The sequence below is a fragment of the Phascolarctos cinereus genome, unplaced genomic scaffold (assembly GCF_003287225.1).
Source record: "Phascolarctos cinereus isolate Bilbo 61053 unplaced genomic scaffold, phaCin_HiC Scaffold_2;HRSCAF=192, whole genome shotgun sequence".
NCBI lineage: Eukaryota > Metazoa > Chordata > Mammalia > Diprotodontia > Phascolarctidae > Phascolarctos > Phascolarctos cinereus.
In genome coordinates this window covers 11,176,964-11,198,095 of record NW_027555625.1, presented here as the reverse complement: position 1 = coordinate 11,198,095, position 21,132 = coordinate 11,176,964, and the positions used below count along the sequence as shown (strand labels likewise).

Below are 21,132 nucleotides of genomic sequence, written 5' to 3'. Positions count from 1 at the left end.
TGACCTACCCAGCTGAAAACAACTGAATATGGAGTACTGAGTCTGTCATCTTATGACCATCCATGCTAAAAGCTGAGGGGCTTACCACCAGCTTAGCCATATTCTAACCACCCTAGACTCCCCCAGGAAATCTAGGTGAGATGGCTCTGAGAGAGTATACCTCAAGGAGAAAGAGAAGGATAGGATGGGTAAAATGGAGTTGGGGGGTGGGCGGGAGGGGGAGGAATGGGGAATAATGTATATTTTTAAAATACATGCTTATGTGAGAAAATCCAGGGACTGAATAGGGGAGGCATGGGTGAAGAGACGGGGAAAGAAACACGAGTGATGTCATTGGACACCGCCCGGACAGAAGGCAGAGATAGAGAAGGCATGTGGGAAGCACGTTAAAAGCCAGAAGCATTATGTAATAGGATGCAATAATTGTACATTTGCTGGAACTCTCCCTGCCAGAGGGACCAGAGATCATTATTCTCTGGTTTGCTTAATGGTAATGCCACCATCCAAATGGTGAATTAACCAGGGAGGGAAGTGGCTCGATCTCATTCTCGCCAGCAGGGAATTCGAGGTGGCTCGATTGGAAGTGATAGAAACTCTGGGGGGAAGTCACTGCTGTATTTTAGAATTTGTGTTAGAAAAGGAGACGCAAGGCAGACACAGTCTGATGTGCAAGCTCAGTGCTGGTAGGGCAGATTTCAAAGGACCGAGAGAAAAGATAGACTCTCATGGACTAAAGTTCTCCAGAGAAAGTCAGTCCAGGTGGAATGGGAGGGTCTCAAGAATAAAATTCTGAAGACAGAAATACAAATTTTGCAATAATTATTTTGTAGCAGTAGAATATAAACTTCTTGAGGGCAGACTAATTTTTTTTAATATCCCTAGTGCCTGGCACATCATTTGTTTTTGTTACTCCATCATGTCCGATTCTACATGAACCCATGCACAAATCCACGGGTTTTTTCCGGCAAAGGTAATAGAATGGTTTGCCATTTTATTCTCCAGTGTGTCCCCATTTTATAGATGAGGAACTGAGGCAAATAGGGGTTAAGTGACTTGCCCAGGGTCACACAGCTAGTAAGTGTCTGAGGCCAGATTTGAATGCAGATCTTTCTGACCATAGTGCTGGTGCTCTATCCACTGCATCACCTTCCTACCCTTTGGCAAATCATGGAGCTTAGTAAATGTCTTGGATTCATTGTCTGATGAGCAATTCCGATGAGAACTTGTCAAAAGGGACTAACGTGAATGCACGGGCAACTCACCAACCAACAGATTTTTAAAACTCATGTAAAGACGAAGGGCGCAAGGGCAGGTTGGAGAGGATGAATCCAAAACGTTGGTGTGGCACTGGAAGCAGAATGTCAGGAAGGCTGGTGGGGAGGATGGGCTGGGGAGGGGGGCTGTTGTGGGCCAGGACAGTGATGGAACTGGGGAGGCAGGTGCTAACACCCTCTTCCTCTCTCCTTGCTTCTATACCACCTGGGGCTGCTGTGAGCAAGGAAGCAAGTTGCGTCAGTCTGGGACGTGGGGGGCAGGATTGGCTGAGGTGGATCGTTGAAAAAGAAGAATAGAAAAAGTTTTGGGGCTTCAGCAGGAAGCTCCTGCGACCCCAGGGAACTCTCCCTACTGATCTCCTCCTTAACTGCCTTGGGAATTGCTTTTTACCAAGAAGTATTTGAATATATTTTTATTAAATGGATTGTATGTTTGAATCCTCGGAGTCTGAATGAGCCATTGTATTAGATGTCGAATAGCAGAATAGAAAGATGCTGAACACAACAAAAAGTCTTTTTTTTTTTTTAAGTCACAGGTTCGGCAAGGGCCAAACAAAGATAACCAATGGAGAGATGAAATGGAGTAAGCAGAGAGCTGGTATAAGGCCCCCCGCCACCCTTGCTGAGTCTGAGTCACCAGGCCCAGATGTGCCACAGTTTTGGACTGGCTCAGCTCCTGTCAGGGACGTTGGAAAGTTGGGGGAGCACAGGGGGGCTCCTGCAGGACAGATGTGGGCCAGACCTTCCAAAAGAGAAGACGGTAGAGTCTCCAGCCTATAGACCAGTGAGCTTAACTCTGATTCCTGGCAAAATCCTCGAATGTACCCTTGAAGGGCTGCTTAGTAAACATCTAGAAAAGGGATCCTGAGGGCTTCCTCAAGAGCAGGCTGCCTCAGCTAACGCAGATTTCTTTTCTGGGAGGACCACAAGGAGATGCGCAGACCAGGGGCATGGGATACACATGGTTAACTTAGGTTTGGGCAAGGTATTTGATCTGACAGGACTTTCTGCCTCTCCCTCTCTCCTCCTTCTGCTCCCCCCTTCTGTCTCTCTCCATCTATCTGTTTGTCTCGGTCTGTCTCTGTCTCTGTTACTGAACGCGCCAGCCTATGCCATGAGAAAACAAACCACTTACCAGAGAAATGTTAGTGTTGTTCGGCACCAGCGGAGCTGAAGCATTGAACGTGGTTGTGTTTGCTGTGGAAAATGAATTTGTGAGTGGGTCAGCAGTGTCTGAGGGGCAGCTTTTGGGTGCCCCTGTCCTTCCCAGCATCCTAGCTGTCCCCTCACGGCCCTCTGGAGCCAGGACTCCAGAGAGACCCGATTGTCAGACCTCACACCTTGGGGCCTCTCTTAGCCAGATCTTTCTGATAATAATAATAAGGATCACAATAACAACACTATTAAGAGCTCCCATTTATACTGTTTTAAGGTTGGTGAAGGGCTTTGCCTCATCTCCTCTCTTTTGGTCCGGCTTTGGGCCCCTGGGTTGCTCAGAGAGGTGTGAGCAGAGGTCACAGATTTTCTCACTGGCTTCCACGAGCCTGGCCCACCAATAACTGTGAACTCCTGCTGGACACTGAGGGGTGAAGGCCGATGCCAAAGCCCTTAGTGGGACACCCAGGTCTACTGGCAGCTGTTCTGTCTCCCTGTGAACGGTGCACTGGGTGATTCACCGGGGGGTCACTGAGCCCATTTCTGGACAGCGGGGCCGATCCTGGCTTCCGAGAAGACCATGGCACATGGCACCCAAGGGGATGAATTAGGCCTGGAGCACTCCAGTGGCAGAGAGGGGCCTTGGCTTGTCAGAAGCCTCCTGGCTCTGCTATCTACCAGCTGTTGGGCCACGGCCAAGTACTGCACCTGTCTGAGCCTCAGTGTCCTGATAAGTCAGGTGAGCCTGAGACGGGCATTAGCAGCCACGGGCTGGTTGGGAGGAAAACTCTCTGTAAACTGTAAAACCCTCCCTGAGAGGCGAATGACCAGTCAGCCTAAGAGCTTTGCTCTGTCACCTGCCCTTGCCTTCCTGGAGCATTCAGCAATTCAAATCACTGTTTGAGGCCCTGCCTTTTGGGTCATCAGAATGAAAGACTCTACCTAGCTCTGGAGGAGGGCTGAGGGCCTGGGGACGCAGCTACAAGGATGCCCATGGCTTCTGTGGATGCCTCGAGTGAAGGTTGCCAAAGCCCCCTCCACCATCCTGGGGATCACGAGAGCCAGCCTGGGTTCCTGGTTCTTCCACCTGCTAGCTGTGTGACCTGGACCAGTCACCTCCCCTTGGGGGAGTGGAAGGAGTACTGAGGATGTGGTTCTGAGGCCTGGCTCCTCTAGAGACTTCAGTGGAGCCCCTTCACCTCAAAGGACCTATTTCCTCATTTGGAAAAGGAGGAAGTTGGATCAGATGATCTCAGAGATCCCTGCAAGCTTGAAATGAATGATCTTATGACTTTCCTGGGCCTCATTTTCCTGTCTGTAAAATGGGAGTAATGGTGCATTTCTGCCTAGCTCAGGGCTAAATATGAGGGGCTCTCTAAAAGCTGTAGAGGGACTGACATAAAGATTGGGCTTCTGGCTTCGTGAGTATAGGGAATTCCCTAGTGGGGAACCTCCCTCTGCAGGTGGAGATAAGCCCCTTCTTTAGAGAGCTGCCTAGAACACGAAGAGATATGTGACTGGCTTAGGGTCACTCCACCAGGTTATGTTAGAGGCTGGGCTTGAAGCTCGGTCTTGGTGGCTTTGAGGGTAGCCATGCCACAGGCCTCTGCAAACAGTAAATCCCAGAGAAAATTATGATTTACCCCTGTTCTTACTGTCAAGAGCATAGGAGCAGAAGATTTCCAGCCATAAGGGGCTTAGAGATCATTTAGACAAAAAATCTCATAGGTGAGGAAACTGAGGGCATTTGGGAAAACCTCTCCTGTCAGCAGTTGAGAAGGACAGAAGGAAGGCAACCTTCTCCCGGGAGAGCTGACTGGAACGTCTGAGACGTCTGTAATTCTAACATGGCTGTGACAACCTCGATGAAAGTCTTCATTTCACAAACTCCTGTTGATTGAAACTGAAGGCCAACAGGGAGTATGATATTTTTCGGTGTGAAAACTGAGACTTGGAAAAACAAAGACAGTTCTACCTGCGCTGGGCTGAGGGTCCCTATAGGGCATTGTGGAGTGAGGTAGGAGGAGGGGGCACCACTGTTGGGGGCCTCCTCTCTCTCACTTCCTTTGGCAGCCCTCTCTTCCTTTTCTCTTCCTCCTTCCCTGCTCTGTCTCTGTCATCTCTCTTCTCACAGGGCCATAGAGTTGGAAGGGAGATCAGAGATCATTTGTCCAACCCCACCTGAATAAGAATGCCTACCCAATGGCTTATCTCCCCTTCATGTGATAAACAGTATGTTGAAGGCACCTCTCAGTCACACTCGGGATCTCTCTCTTCCCTCCCTTTTCTTTTTTCCCTCTCTCCCTCTCCCTCTTTCTACATCCCTCTCTCCCATCTGTTTCTCCCCCCATCGGTCTGTCTCTGTCTCTCCCTCCCTCTCCTCCCTTTTTCTCTCCTTTCCCTAACTCTCTCCCTCCCTCTCTTTTCTCCGCATCCCTCTCTCCTCCTGCCCACCTCCCCTACCTCCATTGTCTGTCTCTTTCCCTGCTTTCTTCTCTCCTCTGGATCTATGGTTTCATTAGTGTAGGGTGCTCCCAGTGAAGGAGCTTCCTCCACAAAGGCAGATTGGCAATTGGTCTGTAACATCTAGTCTTGCAGAGTTACCCAGGGAACTGAGAGTTTCTGGGACCTGACAAGGGTCACCCACAATCAGTGTGTGTCGGAGGTGGGGTGTAAACCCCTGCCTTTTTCTCTTAATCCTTTTTTTCCTCCTCTTTCCGTGTCTTAGGCCTTTCTGTGGCCCCAGTGACTCCCATGGGCCCTGCTTGGAGTAGCCCTCCCGATGGTCCCTGAGCCCCCCCCCAAATACTGAAACACAAACTGGGGTCTGCTCATAAATCTTCCCTTCCCTGTGTCTATATCTCATATGTACCTGGTTTTTCACATGTTGTCTCCTCCCCATTAGGATGGAAGCTCCTCCAGGGCAGGGACTGTTCTGGCTTTTCTTGGTATCTCCAACACTTACATGATGCTGGGCATATATTAAGTGATTAATAATGGCTTGTTGACTTGACTTCTCCTTTCTGACTACACGCCCTCCTTGAGGAAGCACATGCTTCCCCAGGCTTTTGTTTTATGGTAGCTTTCTTTTTCTCCTGCAGCAGGGAAAGGGAAGGTGTAGACCTGAGGGGACAATACTCTGGGGTGGCCTTGACCGTGGTCTGTGCCCAACGTGGGTCCAGCTGCTGCTGTGATTTGTATACCCCTTGGTGCTGAGTGAGAAGTGGAGCGGTAATTGTGATAACTTATAATCATAGCTCAGTGCTTCTGCAGCTGAGATTTCTAAGTGTAAGGATTATTGCCCTCATCTGACAAATGAGGACACTGAGGCTTGGAGAGGCCACACCGATCTTGCCACTCCTCACTAACATTTACATAATGTGTAAAGTGGACAGAAGCACTTTCTGATCCTTGCAATGGTCCTGTGAGGTAGGGGCTACTTTAACTCCCATTTTACAGATGAAGAAGCTGAGGCTGAGAGAGATGAGGCAGGATCTGAGTTCAGGTCTTCTGACTCCAAGTCCAGTGCCCCCTTCCAGAGGCTTGTGGCTATATGCTTGGCACATGGTAGGTACTTAATAAATGCTGATGGAGGAAATACGATCTGGGGGAAATGAAGCCAGACCTTCACTCTGTTGTACGGTAGCCCGGGTAGCTCAATGAACCATGGAGGCAGCGGGTGCCAGGCTAAAAGCATCGTCTGAAGGCCAACCACTCCCTAATGTTAGAGCTCTCAAGGGGCACGTGGGCCCTACCAATTAGGGAACCGGTTGTGTGGCCTCCTCTGAGTCATAAGCAGCTTCCAGAGCCAGACCTTGTTACGATGCCTTCTGCTTTAAACAATGATTGTCCAACCTAAAAATACTGTTTGTGTTTATGAAGGCCCTTATGCCATTTTCCAAAAAAGCTACATCAAAGTGAGGAGGAAAATATGAACAGTTGGTGGCCAACATGGTGGAAAGGGTCCAGTTAAGAGGGTTGTTCATGGTTTGCCTTGATACTCACATGGGTTTGAAAGCAGCCAGATAGGAATGTGCAGCAAAGATAAATAAGGTAGAAATCAGTCACAATAATAAAAACAGAAGGAAAAGTTTCCCCAAAGAGAAGAGTGGAGCACCCCCAAATAACTATTTTACCATCCAGTCGAGTTTTACTGTAGATCTGGAATGCAGAGAAACTATGGGGAGGCAAATGGTCTGTGAGCTACAAAGGGAGGAATGGGTCTTTGTGTAAAAAAACATCCTCATCATTCCCACCCTCCACCTCCCCAGTGGGAAGGAGCCGGCATTGTATAGTGGCAAGGACCCTAGACTTGGCATTGCAAGTCTGAGGTTTGCACCTGGCCCTAAAGGCCACTGGAAGTCTCCATGACCCTCAGCAAGTTAGTCACAGAGTTAGACGGAAAGGGGAGTAAGGGCCAGCTCGTTCAAAACTTTCCTTTTACAGATGAGGAAACTGAGGCCAGGAGGAGTGAAGAAACTTGCCCGGTGTCATACAGGAAGTAGGCAGAGGGCCAGGACTGGAATCTAGGTCACCTGGCTCCAAATCAGGCCTCTTGCCACTACCCCACATTTCTGTGTCTTGGTTTCCACCTCTGTAAAATGGGAATTAGCAAGCTCTGTGCTCCCCTCACTTCTGGGGCAATCGTGAGGAAAACCCTTCCTTGGGCAAAAAGGCCAAGTTCTTGGGTTGTGAACCTGAGCTTCTGGACCTGCTTGTGCACATACACACACACACATGCATACCCATATTCCCATTATGCTCTGGGTCTCAGTTGCTTAGCTTTTTCACCCTGGGCATCAGCTACAGAGAAAAGCCTAGAGCCCTCATTTCATCTAAAACCTGCCTTTTCTGATTAAGCTCTACTATGGATAGAATATCAGCCCTGGAGTCAGGAGGACCTGAATTCAAATCTGGCTTCAGACGCTTGACACTTACTAGCTGTGTGACCCTGGGCAAGTCATTTAACCCCATTGCCTAGCAAAAACCAAACCAAACCAAAACAGAGCTCTACTGTGTACCCTCTGGCCTGTCCCAGGAGCCCCAAGACCAGACCCCCCCCAGAGCAGTCCCCTTTGGCAGCTGCCAGTGAGGGAGGGAGGAAGGGAAGCGTGGCGACTCAGCCAGGACGGCCTCCTGGGTCACCTGTGTCAGGGGCGACGCACTCGCACTTGTATGTGGTGATGAGGTCAGGATTGAAGTCCGTGTTGATGGGGTAGTATACGAAGGCACTGATCATCTTCTTGATGGCGTCGTAGATGAAGATGAAGCTGATGAGGGTGGAGAAGCCTTCCTCGGTGAAGCGGGTGATGTACTTTATGATGAAGCTGGCGTCCGTCGCCACCAGGATGAGGCACTGCAGGGCGGAGTGCAGGCCTATCCACAGGCGGAACTCCATGTAGTCGATGCCGTTACTCCTGGCAAGGCGTAAAGACAAGAGGTCTTGGAGCCTGGAGCCAGCACGCAGGTGGCCAAAGGCCTGAATGTTAAAAGGACTGTCCCAGTCCCTACCGACTGATCACTGCTTGCCTCACCATGGCACCAGCTGGACTGGGAGACGTTGGTGGAGCGGTGATGGGGAGTAGGGAAGGTACCTAGGACTTGGCACTTTGCCTGAGACTTTGAGAATTCTGGGGAGAGCAGAGTAGGGGGGTAGTAAATGAGGTGGCCTAAAAGATGAGCATCACCATCCTTCCGTTCTTCGTAAGGGCAGAGAGGTGGTGCAGTGGACGGAACACCAGACCTGGAGTCGGGAAGACCTGAGTTCAAGTCCTAACTCAGCTGCTTACTACCTGGGTGACACGGGGCAATTCACTTAACCTCTGTTTGCCTCAGTCTCCATATCTGTAAAATGGGGATAAAAACAACCCTTTCTCAAAGTCGTTGTGAGGTTCCAATGTGGTAATGATTACCAACACTTAGCGCAGTGCCTGGCACATGGTAAGTGCAATGTGAATGTTAGCTGTTGCGATAATTATTATAAACAAGCGGAGACGAAAAAGGCTACTGAATCATAGGGTTTTTGTGCCGGGAGGCTACCAAGTGTTTGATGTTTGGGGAGCCCAGTGACATGGGCTTATACCTGTTATTAACTTGGGACCCGATTTGGTTTTGATATTTTCATAAGGACAGAGACTGGGGCCGTGATTTCCTTGCTATAGGGACTCCTGGGTGAGGAAACTCTCTCCACCAATGCAGGTTGGCCTTTCGGCCCCTGAAGTTCAACAGAGTTGCCTCGAGGGTGGAGGAGTCACCTGGCTTGGATATGTCAGAGACACAACCTTAACCCAGGTCTTTGGGCTTCAAAGCCAACTTTCTCCTCTCTGTGCATTCTCTATGTTTTCATAATATGATACAATCTTAAGGGTTGGAAGGAAATTCAGCGCGCATTTAGTCAGACCTTTTGCCTCTTCTCGGGTATCCCTAGCAAACAGCCACCCAGCTTCTGCTTGTATGCTGTGCTTTCGCTGGGGAACCCAGCCCTTGGCCCGTGGTCCCTTCCCGCACTGGGGCTCGTCGGCAGACTCCAAGGCCGCCAGGACGGCTGTACCTACTTGCTGAAGTCGAACAGGAGTTTTTCGAAGATCAGAATGGGCCCAGTGCTGCTGAGAATGATGAGGGGTTGTCCAGCAAAGAAACAAAACAAGGAGCCGGCCATTGCAGTGCCCAGGAAGCTCTCCATCACGCCCTGGGGAGGGCAGACAAGGGCAGGGTCAGTGATGTCCGGCAAAAACATGATTTCTTGGTTCTTTCTCTTTTTCTTACAGTGCCCCCCAGCCCTAGCTCCCTACTTTCTAACGTTCCCTCTTAATGCCCAGTGCTCATTCTCCCCCTAGCCCGCTGCTCCTGGCTCTTGGGCCTTTAAATCAGGTTGTCTCATCCTGGAGCTTCCCTCTGGCCCTGGAGCATCCCACCCTCCCTGGAGCCGCTGCCTAAGTTACAAATCCAAGCTTGATTTATTGTTTGGCTCACCATGAAGAATTAAGAGAGGGAAAGACTTAATTATGCAAATTAAACTTCAAAGTGAGTGTGTCTTGCTTACAAAGTTTTTTTTGGAGGGGAGGAGAGAACGATCTGTTTCCCAGCATGCCCTGCCTAAGGCCTTCTGCACTTGGGACATCCCTCTGTAGGGCCCATCCCTTCTCCCATTGAGGCGTTCTTCCACTTTGTGGAAGGGCCCAGGCTGGCCCTCATTCCCTTCCTGGCCCCCTCCTGACTTCTGGAATCCAAACCATGCCCCCACACTAGGTCCCTCCCCACCCTTCCCCTTTTGTGTGTCGTTTTCAAAAACCCCATTAGAATGTAAGCTCTTAGAGGGCAGGGGCTTTCTGTGCCTAGCACCTAGTAAGCAATAAATGCTTCCTTCCTTCCTTCCTTCCTTATCTACTTTTCTCTCTCTTAACTTACCATAATCACTTCTCCTAACCTGGAACCCATCCCCCTCAAACAGCTCTGGACTTTGATGTACCAGAATCCCTTCTAGCCTGATCACTGCACTGGGGAGCCAGTGCCGGAGACAGAGTGATAGCCCCTAAGACTTGGGAACAAACTCCTTTGTTTGAGTGTCTGTGACTGAGCCCAGCTTTTCTCCAGGAAGCCCTGCACTATAGTCATGAAACTGTGTTCTAAAATCCTGCTGCGTCCTGAGGATTCTAGATCAGCCTACATCTAACAGAGGTCTGGGCTGAGATTGAACTGTGATCTGTAATGTCTGAACATCACCTGGAAAAGTGACCACGTTGTACCTTTTATGTGTAGGTAACATCTGTGTAGATAACATTATTTAAGTTCGATCATTTGAACAGAGTCCTATCATTGTGATTAAAAATGGGAAATTCACAGTTGTGATCCGGCTCTCTGCTGAAATACTAGCCGTGTGGTTTAGAGCACATGGCCACCTGGTGGTGGCGTCCTCTCCTCAGGCTTGGCTCTGTCCAGTGATGGAGCTGGACACTGCACACCTGGAGATACAAACCGGGTGACCTCTGCTCACATCACCTCACTCGGGCATACCTGGTAATTGTCCGTGGCATCCCCCAGAAGCCCTCCAAAGGTGATGGCGTTGGTGATACAGCCGAGGTAGATGAAGAGGATGGCGGAGATGGACTGGATGTGGAATCCTTCATAGAAGTCACTTGGGAACCAGGGCAGCTTCCTCTTAATGTCCAGGCACAGGCCCCCGAAAAGCCTGTTCAACACACAAGGGAGACATCTTTGTAGTTGGGAGCCCAGTCTCTAAGGAGAGTGGAAGCTCCCTGAGGGAAAGAGGAGATTGTTGGCTTTGTCTTTCCCTCTATGGAGCCTGATCTTAGTAAAGGACTTCACAAATTGGTTTGTATACATGACAGCATAATCAAACCTTGCCCGTTGGAGATGCTTAATAAATACTTGTTGAACTGAACTGGTGGATTGGGGTCTAGGTAATTAGCTGGTTGGTGGAGGGGGACAAACATTTACTAAGCACCTACTATGTGCCAGGCATTTTACAAATGTTATCTCATTTGATCCTCCCAGTGACCCTGGGAGGTGGGTGCTATTATCACCTCCATTTTACAGATGAGGAAATTGAGGCAGATAGCAGTTCAATGACTTGCCCAAGTTACACATGTAGTAAGTGTCTGAGGCCAGGTTGGAGCTCAGGTCTTCCTGACTCCAGGACCAGCACTCTGTTGCTACCAGGTGCCTCAGTAAATAAGAAAATTGACATTGAGAACTGAATACTAACCCCCCCCCCCGGGCCCCTAGGCAGAATCAGAGCCCAGGAGGATGGGCAGAACTAGAGACAAAGGAGGGAACCCCTGGAGTCCCAAGGATGTATGGAGGCTGGGGGGTGGGGGAGAAGGCAATTTGATCCAGGGCACTCCGCACTCTAGGCAAGTCATTGTCGGGACTGTAACTTTGCACCATGCATACTAGAAAAGGCGGTATGTGAGGGGACTAATCCCTCATTCCAAGGCATGTGAAAATCTGAGGGCTCCAAGGGCTTAGAGTCGGAGAGACATCTTATTCCCCCAGTCATGGTGGACGTTTAGTTGGTGAAGGGTTGTCATGCTTCATAGGAAATAGGAATAGCCAAACTTCTGACAGAAATTTTGGGCTGAGTAGTGAAGGTGATGGACTAGAAATCCACTGGGGTCTCCCTGCCCAGTGCTCACTTCAGGGTTGTTCTGCGATGATTATCAGCATTACAAAAGGCTTTCTCAATGGACAGAAGAACCCCTTTAGGCTTCTCAAGGGCAGCAACTTCACAGAATTTCATAGCTAGAAAGGACTTCTGAGTTCATCTCATTCCATCCATATTGGATGAGACAGGAATCCTCTTTGCCAAATTCTCTGCTAAATGGTCCTTTGGCCTATGTTTGAAGATTTCCAGTGATGGGGAGCGCACTACTTTAAAAGGTACCCCACTCCCCTTTTGGACAGCTGTAATTATTATAAAGTTTTTCCTTAAGTCAAGCCTCAATTTGTATTCTGAAATTTTTACTCAAAGCACCACGTTTTGTTCACTGGGGCCAAGCAGGACATGTGCAATTCTTCTTCCATATGAAAATTCTTCAGTACATTTCAATACAGCTGCCATGTCTGTCCTAAGTGCCTAGCAAGCACTGAACACAAAAGAGATATTAATTATCTGCTGATTTAGTTATTCCCAGTTGGTGCTTTGAGAACAGGGTCATATCCATGGACCTAGAGAGTCATAGTACTTAAGGTTGGAGGGATCTTTTTACTCATCGAGTCTGTTGCTTCATTTTACAGAGAAGGAAACTGAGGCCCAGAAAGTCTCTAATGGTCCCATGGACAGCAAATACCATAGGGAAGATTCGAACCCAGATTCTCTTACTACAAATCCAAAGAGTGGTTGTCCAGCCCAGCAAAGTATCAACGGCGTAAGAGTAAGTAAGGTTGCTGTCGTAAATGAATCTACCCTAGGATGGTTTTGGAGGCTGGGGATGGGGACAGAGCGGGTGCCTACAGAGAGAGGATGGGGTGTAATAAGGAGAGAGAATAAGGTAAGAAGAAATGGAAGGCATAAGTCTGGACTGTACCTTCCTGTCCAGACGAGCTCTTCTCCAATTTCATGCACCGCCGGCATCTCACCATCTTCACCACCACCGTCTGCCCCGCCTCCTCCTCCAGCCCCAGCCCCAGCTCCGCCTCCCACAGATCCGTTCATCTGTCCCAGCTCATTCAGAGAGAACACAGACTTCCTGCAAAGAGGAAGCGGGTGAGAAAGATGCCAGGTTCTGTCTGTGCCTGGCTTGCTCTGCCTGGGATCCCCTCCTGGCCCCCGGGGTCCTCTCTTACCTCTTGTCAGCAGAAGGCACTTTCTTTGGGGGCTCAATCCGGATATTTGGGTCCCACTCTCCAGGGGGCAGGACGATCACCTCGTCCAGGAATTCGTCAATGCCAGCGATCAGGTCATCTCGGTTTCGGGCTTTGTAGGCCACGTCACTGAAAAGCTGAAGCCAAAAGTGGGAGGGGAAGAGACAAGCATGTCCAGACTTTGAGGCTGCCTGAGGACCAGTGTGGGCTCTGGCTGAAGGTCACAGAAGCACAGCCCTTTGAGTTTAGGTTTCCACTTCAGACTCTGCCCTTTAGGGGGGAGCGCTTACTTCTCAATGGCACAAATCTCTTCTTCTTAATTGTTATTAGGGAGGTGGGAGTTATGTAAAGAGTTCTGGTTTTAGAATAAAAAGATGGCAGTGCTAATTCAGGCTCAGCCATCTGTGTGTCTGTGAGGCAATCACCCAATCTTGCTGGGCCTCAGTTTCCCTATCTGTAAAACGAGGAGGTTGGTCTAAGAGGTCTGAGCTCCCTGCAGGCTTGTGGGAGGGGCTCAGACTTAGCCTAGGCAGATCATCACTGGAGATGTGTAGGTATTTGAAGCCCATTTATAGCTTTCAGACCTTTGGCCTCTGCAGCTTCCAGGATTCCCTCTTTCTCTTGTTTAGTTACTACCTCTGGCTCCATCCTCCACAGGCCCAGCTCTCTCTGACTGCTCCTGCCTTTGGTTCTGGCTCAGACATCCCTGTCCCCAGCTCTCCCTCCAGCCTGGAGAGTTATCTCTGGTGTGACTCTGGAAGCACCCAGGGGGGCCAGGCTACTTACGTCATCGACCATGAGGGTCGCGATGGCCCGGCCGATTTCATTGTAGGATTTGGCTTTCCCGTGAGGGCCTAGAAGGATGAACAGGAATCTGGGAAAAAGACACAGAGGGAGGATAAAGCTCACATGACAGCCCTTTTCCATGGACAAAACACCTTCTCAACAGTAGATGGGGGCCTGGCTTTTTATACCCATTTTGCAGATGAGGAAGAGGAAGAACAAGGACAGAATGGAGATGTCTTGGACACAGAGAAATGTCTTTTCTTAAAATCTTATTATGCTTCAGCTGACTCCCTCTGTCCTTTAAAATCTATGTGTGTATAGGACTAGAGTCTGGACTTCTGATTACAATGCTATAGGGAACTTCTGGGTGAGCAAACTCTATCCACTAAGGCAGGTGGGTACTTTATCTGCAACTTAGTCTTAGAAATGGTTAACTTCAAGGTTAAGTGACTTGCCCAGGGCCTCACAGCCACGCTGTGTTTGAGGCAGGACTCGAACCCAGCCCTCAGGTCAGCTCTCTCTTCACTACACTATGTATGTAAGTCTGCTGCCTGTGTGTTCAGAGAAAAAAGTGACACTTGTTTGCAGCCTCATCTCTGAGCTCTTTTTTCTCCAATCCTTTTTTCTCCCCTTGTGCCCCATGTCCAGATCCCGACTGACCAGCTTCCTTCAGGCTCCTCAGTGCTCTTCCATGAAGACAGTGGCCCCCTGCATTGCCCAAGCCCAAAGGCACCTGGGCCTCCCTTCTCATCACAGCTGGTGTTCCTTTATTCGTCCTCCTTACAGAGCGGATCATAAGATCTAGATCTGGGAGGGACCCTGGAGGCCATCCTGTCTGACCCCCTCATTTTACAGAGGTGGAAACTGAGGCCCCAGGATATTAAAGAGCTTCCTATGTTGACTGCTTGACTGACTAGCTCCCCACCACTGGGGTGGTTGGCTTACATGGCCACTCACCTAGTGGGAACAGGCACCTCGGTCACCCCTCCCAGCATGGTGGACTGGATAAGACGGACAAAAGCGACAAAAGGTTGGTCCAAGAAGTCCACCTCTCCCACCAACACATTGGAAGCTTCCGAGTCCTTGGGAATCTTCTTCATGAATTTGTTTTTCAGCTGTTTTGGGGGAGATAACACAAGAAACACAACATCTCATTCGCCACCGTGATGCCTCGGTTTAGACTTCATCACTGCAGGGGCATTGAGCCACCGCCCGGCTCCTGAATCCTGTATTCTAACTCCCTGGCCACAGTCTCCTGTCCATCCTCTCTCCTTATTCCTTCCCTCCTATCGTCCCTGCTTGGGCCTTCACTGTGACTTCTGGCTGCTTCGCCATCTTGACTTTCCTTCCATTCTGGCTTCACCTGCCACCCTGTTCACAGTTGGCAAGTTCTCTGTTCCTGTTCCCAGGTAGCTGAAGACTCAGCTGATGTGACTTACCTGTGTGAAGCCCTCCCTCAACCCCCTTGGTGTAATCTCCCTCCTCAAATTTTCTAGCGTTTTTCTCTCTGGATAATGTTGTATCCCCCAAGTAGCTGGATGGATGGACAATGCATTTATCGAGCGCTCACTGTGAGCCAGCCATTGGTGAGGGCTGGGGATACAAACACAAGAAGACTAGATGGTCCTTGCCCCCTGGAGGCTTTCTCTCTAACAATGGAAGAAGGCACACAAAGGGGCTTAGAACAAACGCCCGTGGAAGGGCAGGATCTCTTTTGTTTTCATATTGGCCCTAGCACCAAGCACGGGTCCTAAGTGAGTTAAATGAGTTTCCCTGAATCGCTGTTTTGCCTGTGGTGGAGGTGGGAGGAATGGCCCAGGAATCTGATGTAGAGCAAGCTGACCTTGGCTCACAGACTGTGTTCTGCTCGACCCGGGCCCTTTGGCCAATTCATGGTGTTACTGAAGCACTTAGTGGGCCAGCTGCCTGCTTGGCATCAGAATCCACACATCAACATGAGGAAGGGACCTTCGGGGGAGGCAGCTTGGAGGAAATGAGGAAAAGTGCCAGGGCAGTCTCAGTGCCGAGGGGGCTCAGAATAAACAAAGGCAGGCATCGGCAGGCATCGCTAAACATTCAGTGGCCCTGAAAATCTCTCTGTGGTGGGAGTAGCCAGTCGCTGAGCTCCAACCTTCTGTGGGGCTCAGGGCTGGCATTTCAGGTGTCACCCTTCCTGCTGTGGTCTCGGACACCAGCCTCTTCGCCGTTGCCTGCACACGTCCCGCCATCTCCTGACTCTGGGCTGGCTCCTTCCTAGAAGCCTCCCCCTCCCCGTCTCTGCCTCCTGGCTTCTTTCAGGTTCCAGCTAAAATCCCGCCTTCCAAAAGAAGCCTCCTCCTGCCCCCGAGCACTAGTGCCTGACTGGTTGCCTCCACCCTGTCCTGTGTCTGGTTTGTACACGGGTGCTTTGTGTTGACTGCCCCACTAGACTAGAAGCTCCTTGAGGGCAGGGACTGTCTTTGGCTTGGTTTGTATCCGCAGCATTTAACACAGTGCCTGGCACATAGTAGGCACTTAATAAATGCTCATTGACAGACCGACAGTTACTCAGGGTCTAGCCTGGTGAGGGATGGGAAAGGACAAAAGTCAGTGGCAGGAGCTGACTGGAGAGGGAGGAAGGCCACAGTCACGGGCTCCTAAGAACAAAAAGGGGCACAGGATTGGAGGTCACAGGATCCTGGATTTGGAGCTGGAGGGACCGTAGATCATTGAGTGTCACCCCCTCATTCAGCAGATGAGGAGCTGAGACCCGGAAAGCCAAAAGGCAGCAGGGTGGTACAGGGGATAGAGTGCTGGGCCTGGAGTACAGAGGACCTGAGTTCAAATCCAGCCTCAGACACTTATTAGCCATGTGACCACGGGCAAGTCACTTAGAATGTCTGCCTCAGTTTCCCCATCTCTACAATGGGATCCACTTTCAAGGGCTGTTGTAAACCTTACAGCACTATACTGATGTGTTAAAGCCAAGATCTGAATACAGGTCTTCCCAACTGCAGATCCCACACTCTCTCCTCCATGCCACTCAGGCTCTCAATGGTCATGCTCTCCCGCCTGTGAACTTCCTGAGAGCCTCCACGGAATTTCAGTGAATGAGGAATGACCAAGATGAGCCCAACTTACACTTCCATAGTCTTCTGTCTTATAAAGAGCTTTCCTCACAATGGAAGAGAGTATTGATCAGAATCATTAACCCCACAGACAAAGCTGAGGTCTGGAAGGTGAGGCATTTTGCCCAAAGGAGTCCGGCTAGTAAGTGTCAAAACTGGGAAAATGTGATGGGAAAAAACCAGACCAAACAGCTTGGAGGCTGCAAACGCTCCTTCCCGCACCCCTGTAGCCTCTGAGGGCAGCTCTAGAAGGAGTGTCCCCACCATCTAGTCTCTGAGAAAACTGTAGTGGGAAGAACATTGGATTGTGTGTCTGGAGATCCGCGTTCAAATCCCAGCCATGCCTCTTATTGGCGTCTTGGGCAATCATTTCACCTGGCTGTTTGTATTTTGGCTTGCCCTCTTACCTCTGTCACCTTGGGCTCTTCACATCCAAACAATGGGCCTCAGTCTCTCTTTTAAAAACGAGAGGGATTGGGGCAGCTAGATGATGCTGTGGATAAAGCACCAGCCCTGGATCCAGGAAGACCTGAGTTCAAATCCGACCTCAGACACATAACATTTACTAGCTGTGTGATCCTGGGGAAGTCACTTAACCCCATTGCCTAGCCACCCCCAGAAAAGGAGAGGGGTTGAACCAAATGGACTTTGAGATCTCCTTCAGCTCAGAATCCTATGAACCTGCCTTTGTTTCCTCATTTGCAAAATGAGGCTATTAATCATTGCCCCACCTCATTGGCAAAGCTGTGATGAGAATTAAGGGGGAGGGGCTGCGAAGGGCCATGTAGACTTTAAAACCCACCATCATTGCCAACACCATCACTGGGCAGCTCAAGGGACCGCTGGACCCAGTGGAAATCTGGCTCCCCATCTGACCAGTGTGACACAGGGAGCTGATAGAGAGATGCAGGTATTCAGAGGGCTTGATTGGAAAAAATGTTAGTGGGCTGCTTCCTGGGGTGCCTATGAAAGACCTTGCAGAGAGTCTTGAGCTATTATTTCATTGAGGGGGTGTGCAAGTCAGTAGGAGGGTGGGAGAATCTCCTTCTTCTGGCGAAAACTGGCAAATCACCTGTTTTTTGATAGTTGTCTGGGAACTGAGATGTTAAATTATTTCCTAGGGTTCCAGATAGCAAGCAACTGACTTCACTTCTGCCTGCCTCAGTTTCCTTATCTGTAAAAGGAAGGGGTTAGACTAGATGACCTCCAAAGCCCCTTCCAGGTCTGAATCTATGATTCTGAAACAGTTTCTCCTAAGAACCCCTACTAGACAATGCTTCTTTAGCCCAGCTCATCGTATGTACTTGTAAGCTGATAATTGCATTTCGAAGAGTCACGGTATTTAGAGTTAGAAGGTGCCTACACCTACCTGCACCCAAAAGGAATCCTCACCATAACGCACCCATCAAGCGGCCCTCCAGCCTCTGCTCAGAGACCCCCTAGGAGGGGGATCCCACCACCTCTGGGGGTAGCCTGATCCACTTTTGCATAGCTCTGTCGTTGGGGATTTTCCTAATGCCAAATATAACTCTGTGTCTCTCAAAACTGTTACTTAGACATATCCCCAACTTCAAGCTTTTATTTGATTCGCACCTGCATCCCTCTCCAACGAGTACCAAATTATGAAGCTTTGTGCTCCAATAAATGCTTTGTTGCTGCCGTTTCCTCTCGTGACCACCAGGGGGTGTGAGAAACCTAACTCAAGCGTCACCTCGGGCATCCCAGCTGGCTAGACTTGGTACCGGGTACCTGGTACAACATCTTTGCATCTCTAGCTCTGCTCACTTCTCTCCTCTCCTCTCCTGCTCAGGGACTTGAATGCCTCCCACTGCTTCCAGGCGGAATTTCCCCATGTTTTTTCATACCTTGGTGTCTCCCATCCAAAGGCATGACCATAGCTCCCACTCAGGGGCTCCAGCACCTTGGGAATGAAGTCGTCTTCCCACTCCCTCCACTTCCTCCCAACAGGCCACATGAGGGGGGCTTTCTGGCCATGTGGCTTGAAGGGGAAGCCATTCCTTGAAACACGGAATTTCAACTCCAGTCACAGCTGAAAGGACTGTGAGGGTCCCACCACATTTCATCCCCCGTCTGGGGAAGTGGGGCATCCTGTAGGCATCTCAGAGGCATCTGAATTGATATTATTTTACTGGACTGGCTAGAATCATAGGACTGAGACCCGGGTGGGATCTTGCTGATCAGGGAGTCTACCCTCCTTATTTTATAGAGAAAGAAACTGAGGGCAGAAGAAGGGAGGGGATTTGTTCAAGGTGCCACAGGTAGGAAGGAACAAGGCTGGGACTTGATCCCAGGTCTTCTCCTTCCAAAGCCAGCGCTCTTTCCCCACTGCCTCCCCAATCAGTCGCCCCCCACCCTGGAGAGTTCTTTTTCCTCTGCTCTATTTGTAATTAAATTCCCAGATTAAATCTGACTTCCTGAAATCTTCTCTGATTATTCTTCCCCTCCCCATTTTGTGCTAAATGCTCAAATACTCCAATGGAATTATGATCTCACTATTTCAGATATTCCCTCCAGTGATGTGAATTTCAGCCACTCTGTGTCGGCCCATCTTGTGGGACTCTCTATCATGTCCTCCCTTAAGGTCATCTAAGGGGGCCCAGCCAATGTGCTGGAGGCCTTCCTTACTACCTGCTCTCATGAACATAACTCTAGGGTAATTCCTTCTTCTTGCTGTGTGCCTAGGCCCTCTTCTTTGGTGATCATTTCCCTTCTCTCTCCCATTACATAATAACCTAGACATTCTCACTGTCAGCGAAGCACTGAATTGTTCAGGGAGGGTCATGAGGACCTCGTCTTACACATCTTTGCATCCATCACAATGATTAATGTAGTGCCTTGCACAAAGAAGGCATTGCAGAAAGATTTGTTGATTCTTGCCACATAGTAGGCACTTAATAAATGTCTGTTGATAGACAGGTAAACAAAGGCAGATTTATGGGTGGGATGGGCTCAGGCACAGACTCATTCAGCTTCTCAGGGTGTGTGTCAGTCAGAGGTAATGGAGAAAAATGGCAGCCTTAAAGTTCTCCCTCAACCCCGCCCTTACCCCAAATTCAGTTGCAAGTCCTGTGGACTCTATCTGTACAGCCTCTCTCACGACCAATCCCTCCTTTCCACTCACACGCCTTAGCCCGGGTCCCCCTACCTCTCACCTGGGCTGTTGCGATCACTTTCTGACGGATTGATGCCCTAGCTTGCAGTCTCTCCCCGTCCCCTCCACCGCCCATTCAGCTACCAAAACCATTTTCCAAAGGCACCAACTGACCATGTCACTGCCCTGCGGAGGCTCCCATTTGCCTCTGTTCAACACCTTAATTCAACAAGCATTTATTAAGTGCCTACGGAGTGTTAGGTAGTCACAAACTCTTTGTTCAACATTTTGAAGCCTTTGTAACCTGGCTGGATCCAGCCCATCATTCTGATCCATTTCATATGCTTTCTCCTCAAATCATCTATGTTCCTTTCCTCAGACCTCGCCCTTCTTGACCTCTCTGTCACCTTCAACACTGTGGACCATCCTCTTTTTTCCAGATGCTCTCTCCTCTCTAGGTTTTCAAGATACTGATTTCTTCTGGGTCTCTTTCCATCTATCCAACGTTCTTCAATCCCCTCTGCTGGTTCTTCATGTCCCAGTCACCCAATATGGCACACCCAACAGAGTGTCCTGGGCCCTCTTCCCTTCTCCCTCTCTATCTTTTCCCTTGGTGATCTCATAAGCTCCCATACATTCAGCTATCATCATTATTCAGACAGCTGGGGATCTGCCTCTTCAGCCCTCGACTTTCTTCTGAGATCCAGTCCTCCATTGTCAGTGGTCTCTTGGGTGCCTCAGACTATATGTCCTATATACATGGCAAAAATAGTCCTTGCTCTGTTCCCACCAAACCATTCCCTTTCCTCAGCTCTTCTATATTTGTTGAGGGCACTAGGCATCTTGAAGTCTTCCTTGACTCCCCACACTCACTCATGTCCCACAGCCAATCTTGTTTCCACCTTTACAACTTCTCTGAGATATATCCCCTTATGGCCACTCACACAGCTATGACCTAGTGCAGGCCCTCATCCCTTCACCACGCCTCAATTATTGCAATAGCTGCTGGAGTGGGGATCTCCTTTCCTCAGTCTGTTCTCCACTCAGTTGCCAAAGTATAGGTGTGACCTCGTCCCCCCTCTGCTCAGTGTGGTCCCTTATTACCTCCAGGATGAAATGTGAGCTCCTCTGACATTCAAGCTCTGCATGACCTGGGCCCTTCCTCTCTTTCTGGGCATCCTGTGATCTGTCTACCCTGGCTTCCTCACAGTTCCTCAAACACGACATGTCACCCCAGGCCTTTGCCCTGGCTGTCTCTCACACCTGGAATGCTCTTCTACTCACCCCTTGGTTTCCTTCCCAACTCAGCTCAAACCCCACCTTCTAGAGGAGGTCTTTCCTGGGAGCCCCAGCCCTGATGCTTTACCCTTTCAGA

The 21,132-nt window shown here is 49.8% G+C and overlaps 1 protein-coding gene across 1 annotated transcript in view; it reads right to left on the bottom strand.

Moving 5' to 3' along the window:
- The window catches only part of SLC4A5 (solute carrier family 4 member 5), a 118,881-nt gene that overhangs the window by 21,214 nt on the left and 76,535 nt on the right, over nt 1-21,132 (bottom strand). Inside the window, exons 9-16 of the mRNA XM_078149225.1 lie at nt 14,496-14,653; nt 13,539-13,626; nt 12,735-12,889; nt 12,476-12,637; nt 10,443-10,617; nt 8,984-9,117; nt 7,575-7,846; nt 2,410-2,471 (exon numbers count right to left, since the gene is read on the bottom strand). Of these exons, the coding sequence (XP_078005351.1) occupies nt 2,410-2,471; nt 7,575-7,846; nt 8,984-9,117; nt 10,443-10,617; nt 12,476-12,637; nt 12,735-12,889; nt 13,539-13,626; nt 14,496-14,653 (1,206 nt within the window). The remainder of the gene's footprint in view (nt 1-2,409; nt 2,472-7,574; nt 7,847-8,983; nt 9,118-10,442; nt 10,618-12,475; nt 12,638-12,734; nt 12,890-13,538; nt 13,627-14,495; nt 14,654-21,132) is intronic.